Here is a 7,350-nt window from a genome sequence, read left to right as displayed (position 1 = left end):
ATGGACACTGGCTTAAAGTTCCAAACATCAATTGTCTCTTTGGCAGTCATACAACGTCTTCTAATTTTGATTTGACAAGGATTAAGTACACCTTAGTATGCACTTTGACCTTCATCCCTTGGTTCACTGTAGAGGTCCGTTAGCTGACATATAATAAAGTTGGTTGGTTACTGGAGGATGATCAAGGTTAGGCCAGACAGTGGTGGTTTTCATTAAATATATCACAACAAACACATTTTATATTGTGATTTTATAATTATTTCAACATCCAAATAACTATACACATATGCACAATCAATTAAAACAATGTTTGATATTCGGAATCCTTTAGCTTTATCCAAGTATTTTTAAAGGACATTTTAGAATTATTTTTTTTCATATAGTTTTTAAAAAGAAAAAGGTCCCAATGTAAAATGTATAAAAAAATCTAGTGAGAATCATTTCACGCCACATTTTCAAAGGATTATATTTCAGAAATTAGAATACAGACTTTTCGTCTAATTTTTGAAATCCCTTATTTATATTCTATCAATTTATAACAGTCTTTTAAAAGCTTGTTACTTGGAAATAAAGAAGTGAACATCCCTAACAGAGCCTTAGTTTCTATTATTTTTCTTTTCATTAAACGTCTTATATATAATGTAATTTTGCAGTTCCTAAACCAATATCTAATTTCTTAATCATTCCCTTTGCAATGCCATATATTCAATTTTTTTTACAAACTAACTCGCTTCTTTTATATTGTTTTACCTGACAATAACGAATTGAATGACCTCAAAAGAAAAACATTTTTACTTGAAAAGAATTTATTTTCTTTTTTTATTATTGTTTTTTTCCTGACAATCGTTAAATAAATGATTGCCAAATCAAATTTAGTCCTTCTTCCACAGAAATGGACATCCTCGTTTTAAATTGTACTATTTAAAACATAAAATTCATAATAGAACCAATACCTTTTTACTTAAGCTACAATGGAAATAACAGCTTTGACTAAAAGGTGTTTCTTCAGTTTATCTATCAAATAATTTCATTAAATTGATGTTAAAGACCAACACTTGGATGATTGCAATTACAGAATAAAATAATTGAATCCTTTATCTCAAATATCAAATACAAATTCGATTTTGACAGTTTGCAAAAAGGGTAAAAACTGTCACATAAATTTCTTTAAAATTACACTGAAATCTAAAAAAACAAAAGTAGTATAAATATCTTGAACATTCTTTTTAAAGAAATCACTCCCTTATTAAAGTATGTGGTACTCATTAAAACATAATAGTAATAATCACTCTCTTACAAATCACTGCCAATCAGTTTAAGTCCATTATCAAAAACGGCTGGACTACTTCTTTTTTAAATCCTACTATTTACAACATAAATCATCTTAGGTTACCAAACAATCTTATTTCAAACAAAACATTACATTTTTACTTAATATGTACAGAAAAAAAATAGCTTTAACAAACAGAAGCTCATTCAGCTTATATATCTATAAATTTCAAAATTATCATTAAATACCAAAAAGAAATATGCAACAATACAGAACTCAGAGAAAAATTGAACACAGAAATTCACATATCTATTGGCAAAATCAAAAGGTCAAACACATAAATAGAATGGATAACAACTGTCAAATGGATGATTACAATTACATATTTGCAAAAGGAGTAAAAACTGTCGCATAGATTTTTAATTTATTCTAGAAAATTAAACTGAAATCTAAAAAAATAAAGTAATCTTAATATAGTTAACTTTTATAATCAACATAATATAGATATAGGTATGAGGGCCAATGAGACAACTCTCCATCCCAGTAACAATTTATAAAAGTAAACCTTTATAGGTCAAGGTACTGCCTTCAACACGGAGCATTTGCTCACACCGAACGGCATGATATAGGTTGCACTTTGTAAATACAGCTGTTTCTCAAACCACGCCTCTTTTTGGGAGATATATAATATTCATAGATAATTAATTTTGTTTACGTACTGGTTCCCTGGTGTGATCTCTTTGTTTTATAAAGGGCCCCAAAAATTACTAGTGTAAAACCATTCAAACGGGAAAACCAACAGTCTAATCTATATAAAAACGAGAAACGAGAAACACGTATGAACTACATAAACAGACGACAACTACTGTAAATCAGATTCCTGACTTAGGACAGGTGCAAACATGCATTTATCTATGAGAGATAATTTTCATAAATATTTTGCCAGTTAAAAGAATATCATTTTTCACTGTTGATATATATATTGATAATAAATTAACAGAAAGAAGTTAAAAACATCATTTGAATATACAACTAATAAATATTTCTATTATCGTTATTTTTTCGATATAAAAAATAATAATGTATTACAAATATAAACGATTTATATCTTTTGTAACAATACAAAATAGTAAAATCAGTATATATCATTCCTAATAACACATTATAGCAATAAACAGTAATTCATTAAAAAAACAAACCCATGTTTGAAACTTTTATGAAATCATTGTAATTTTTTCATAGTTTTTGAAAATAAAATATTTATGTTAAATGAAGAAAAACAATCTAGAGGGAAACATTCCCCTTAAAATTTTCAATAAATTTAATTTCTAAATAAAAGACACACACCTTTCATTTTTTGTTGTTGCTTTTATTTTGTTCTGTTATTTATATACTTTTTATAACAGTTTTACCAATATCTTACTTTTTTTAAACATTGTAGCAAACATCCTTAATACGCAGGAATCAACAATGATCGCCAAAAAACCCCAACAATAATCGTAAAATGACAATCATAGCAGCATTTGTCAACTTAATTATTTTGAGTATTATGCATAAAATGCAGAGTAGGAATCAACATTAAATTAAACATAAATAAGTCTTAAAATGACAATATGAAGAAGAGGCTCTATTTAGACAGTAATTCAACAACATTACAATTGAAATAACATATAAATTAACATTAAATAGTACTTCATATTAGTGAACAGTGTATTACGTCTGAATTCATTCGGGACATTGAATTCATATTTGTACAAAACAGGTAAAAACAGGTGGTATCTAAAGCATGTCAAATATGTTCCTTCTGTTTCTGGTGATTATATTACATAGATAGCTGTAGATATCAAAAAGAGACAGAAGTAATAGAATGGATTTCAGTAGATTTCAAACAGAGACAGAAGTACTGGAATGAAAAGAAATAGATATCGAACGGAGACAGAAATAATATGATAAATAGTTGTAGACAGTAAAAAGAGACAGAAGTAACGGGATGAATAGCTGCAGATATCAAACAGACAGAAGTAATGGCATGGATAGCAGTAGATAACAAACAGAGACAGACGTAAAGGGATGAATAACAGTAGATATTGAACAGAGACAGAAGTAATCAGTTAATTATCAGAAGTTATCAAACAGAGACATGAATAATAGGACGAATAACAGTAGATAAAAAGCATAGACAGAAGTAATGGGGTGAATGGCAGTAAAAACCAAACAGAGACAGACATTGTGGGATGAATAGCAGAAGATATCAAATACATACAGAAGTAAGAAATAGGAACAGATTTCAAGCAAAAAGGCAAACAACAAAATATTAAAAAAGATCATCGTTTCATAGATCAACATTGGGATTAGTCTCTGACAGTAGACGTACAATTTCAGTATGTCCATTTTGACTTGCTATTTTTAGCGGACTACGGTAATCATTGCCAAATAGATCAATATTGGGATTCTTCTCTAACAACAACTTTACTATATCAGTATGTCCATTCTGACTTGCCTGTCTCAGTGGACTACATCCACTCTTGTTACAGAGATCAACATTAGCATTTCTCTGTAACAACAACTTAACTATATCAACATGTCCTTGCTGACTTGCCATGTACAGAGGACTACAGCCATTATTGCCACATAGATCAATAATAGGATTCCTTTCTAACAACAACTTTACAATTTCAGTATGTCCCTTCTGACTTGACATGTTCAGGGGACAACAACCTTCATTGTTACATAGATCAATATTGGGGTTCCTCTCTAACAACAACTTTACTATTTCAGTATGTCCCTTCTGACTTGCTATATTCAGCGGACTACCACAATTATTGCCACTTGGATCAATATTTGGATTCTTCTTAAACAACAACTTTACTGCTTCAGTATGTTCATTCTGACTTGCCTGTCTCAGAGGACTACATCCACTCTTGTTACAGAGATCAACATTAGCATTTCTCTGTAACAACAACTTTACTATATCAATATGTCCTTGCTGACTTGCCATGTACAGAGGACTACAGCCATTATTGTCACATATATCAATATTAGGTTTTTTCTCTAACAACAACTTTACTATATCAGTATGTCCATTCTGACTTGCCTGTCTCAGTGGACTACATCCATTATTGGCACATAGATCAACATTAGAACCTCTCTCTAACAACAACTTAACTATATCAGTATGTCCATTCTGACTTGCCTGTCTCAGTGAACTACATCCATCATTTGCACATAGATCAACATTAGAACCTCTCTCTAACAACAACTTTACTACATCAGTATGTCCGTTCTGACTTGCCTTGTACAGAGGACTACAGCCATTATTGCCACATAGATCAATAATAGGATTCCTTTCTAACAACAACTTTACAATTTCAGTATGTCCTTCTTGACTTGACATGTTCAGGGGACTACAACCATTATTGTCACATATATCAATATTAGGTTTTTTCTCTAATAGCAACTTTACAATTTCAGTATGTCCTTCCTGACTTGCCATGTTCAGCCCAGTAGCTCCATCATCTCTACACTGGTCCACATCAACATTATTATGTAACACCCACTGTGCCATATCAGTATAACCATAACCACATGCCAATATCAATAGAGTACTACCTGATTCATAGATCTCCTTTGGTGAATGTGTATCATATGCATTGGCCAATGTTACTTGTTGTGATTTGTCCAGTTGTTTTAAGTGATCTAATAGCTTTTGTCTAAATAATGGTTCTTTCATATTGTTGTTACCGAAAACAACTCCTATCTTTCCTGCTGTCAAGTGATTTACAAACCTTTCTAAATATGTTTCTAAATAATCATCTGGTATTTCAATAATGAAGTCTTTATTTCTGTTCTTGTCATCTGGTGATTTCCTCCATTTAAACCGTCCATGTACTAAATCACTATCACCATGGTCTATTAAGCATTCAATCATTTTCTGACCAAAGAAATGAGCAAGGAAGTCAAACAATTTATCATGTACAGTTCTATATATACCATTCTGTTTATGTACAAATGTACCATCTATAGTATGAAGGGCCTCTTTAAGTTCTTCCTTAGAAGTACTTCTGTTTAATCTACAAGCTCCACATGTGTCTTCGATGAGATATCGTTGCTCATTTGTAACTTTTCCTTTGAACCATTTTTCATTCAGTTTATTATTAAAGAGAACTAATAAACATAGACTGCATATTTTATAGTTTCCTTCATCACCACAACGTCTTAAATTATCTAGTTCATTTTGATAGATAATAAATGGATTTTTGAAAAATTCTTTAACATCTCCATGTTTCCCCTCATGATATAAAGAGCATAAAAGTGGAAAAAATTCACAATTCTGTGATAACCTATCAATATCGTTTATGCAAAAACGAGTATACGTTTTTATCAAATTATTTTTTTCTACAGATGTAAGACATAACTTATCTGACATTAAATTACATTCACATGATTTAAAAGGTACTAATATATTGAACCTATCATCTTTATATACTTGTAGCCTACAAGATACAATAATCTTACAATATTTGTCTGCAATAACTGTGTTTATCACAGGTAACATTTCTTTCCAGCTCTGAATCTGTTGTTGGTTGGCAGTGAAATTTCCACATATATCATCCACAATGAAGACTGTCTTTTTACCAGGTTGATAATAATTTCTGATATCCTCTGGTTTTATCACTGGTATTATGTTGTACCCGTTCTTTTGTAAAACTAGTGATGTATGTCTTGCAATGAAAGATTTCCCTACTCCTGATGGGCCAGTTAAAGTCAAACAATTGTTGCTCTGTAAACACTCGATGACGTAATCACTTGCTCGTGTAGTCACAAACATCTCATCCTTTTTCCCCAGTCTTTTAATTGTATTTCAGTTTGATCTGAAAAAAAATATAGTGTATATAATGAAAAATAAAATGCAATTGATTGATTGGTGTTAACTGCCACTTTCTGCATAGTTGATTTTTTCGTGGCTGTCAGTTGTTAATGGTGAAGGGAGCCGGAATTCCCCGAACCTCCAACCTTCTGTAGGAAAACTGACATACCTAGTCAATTATGGTTGGAGTCGAGCTCACCAGCCATGTAGGGGATTTTGAATCATATTATTAGTGTTCACAGGCTAGTGATACAATGATTGAGCTACCTTCACCACTCGGCCACCGAGACTTAAATAAAATTTTTATCTTTTATAGTTATGTATATATTATCATAAAAGGCATGCATAAAATAGAGAACTAAGTCTATGGTATACCTAGTTGTTTCACATTTTGAATTTTTGGGCCTTGTATAGCTTACTATACAGTATCGATTCTACTTATCGCGGAGACTGGATGAAGACCTGCATTAATATACGAGCTTGTTCTTTGTTGGAAACTTGTTTCATTCGTTATCAAATCACATCTGATTGTTCAGGTAACGGTATAATTGAACCCACACTAATTTTACCGTAATGCATACTCCTATTCGGATTGATTTTGATGAAATATTATAAAAAGGAGTTCCAATGTCGCGCGTGTCACATATTTTACCTGTCAATACCAAATTTATAAATAACTGGCAAAAATTGTACTAACAATGCAATGTCCTATAGAATTTATGTTTCCAAGAGACATATCTCCTTTCAAAATGATCAGTACTGATTTTCGAAGTGTCCGGCACACTCCTGATATACAACTTTAATAATCTGGCAGGAATCGTACATACAGGCAAAAAAAAATGTTATTCATTTGTTGGAATAGACATCAAGTTTTCTGTATAAATTGTTTACGAATGCATAATCTTAATCAACTAAATCGAGGCTTTTAAACTATTTGTGACCTGTTTTGTAATAAATGCTTCATACCTTCCATGGTTCATGCGAACCAATTGCATTAGATAATAACAAATTGAAACGTTATAAGGCCATTGGAAATCATTGGAGCCTTCCTCGTCACACACTTCAAGCCATAGTTAAAGTTGTGGTAATCATTGTTTTTTTGTCAATCGCCGAGAACAACTGTCCAATAAACATTAAAATGAGTAAAGTACAATACTTACACTAATTTTATTATTTTGAGTTCACCCCCGTCATTTGAACTGTCTTACTCTGA

The 7,350-nt window shown here is 31.3% G+C and overlaps 1 protein-coding gene across 8 annotated transcripts in view; it reads right to left on the bottom strand.

Annotated features, from left to right (window-relative positions):
- Window positions 1–365: 365 nt before the first annotated feature.
- LOC127721327 (ankyrin-3-like) overlaps window positions 366–7,350 on the bottom strand; it is a 262,076-nt gene continuing 255,091 nt past the window's right edge. For all 8 annotated transcript variants that reach the window (XM_052228071.1, XM_052228066.1, XM_052228065.1 and 5 more), the window contains one exon: window positions 366–6,141. In XM_052228071.1, the coding sequence (XP_052084031.1) occupies window positions 3,603–6,098 (2,496 nt within the window). In that variant the 5' untranslated portion in view covers window positions 6,099–6,141 and the 3' untranslated portion in view covers window positions 366–3,602. The remainder of the gene's footprint in view (window positions 6,142–7,350) is intronic.

The sequence above is a fragment of the Mytilus californianus genome, unplaced genomic scaffold (genome assembly GCF_021869535.1).
Source record: "Mytilus californianus isolate M0D057914Y unplaced genomic scaffold, xbMytCali1.0.p SCAF_12, whole genome shotgun sequence".
In the NCBI taxonomy this organism is placed as follows: Eukaryota; Metazoa; Mollusca; class Bivalvia; order Mytilida; family Mytilidae; genus Mytilus; species Mytilus californianus.
This window is presented reverse-complemented; position numbering and strand designations above follow the sequence as displayed.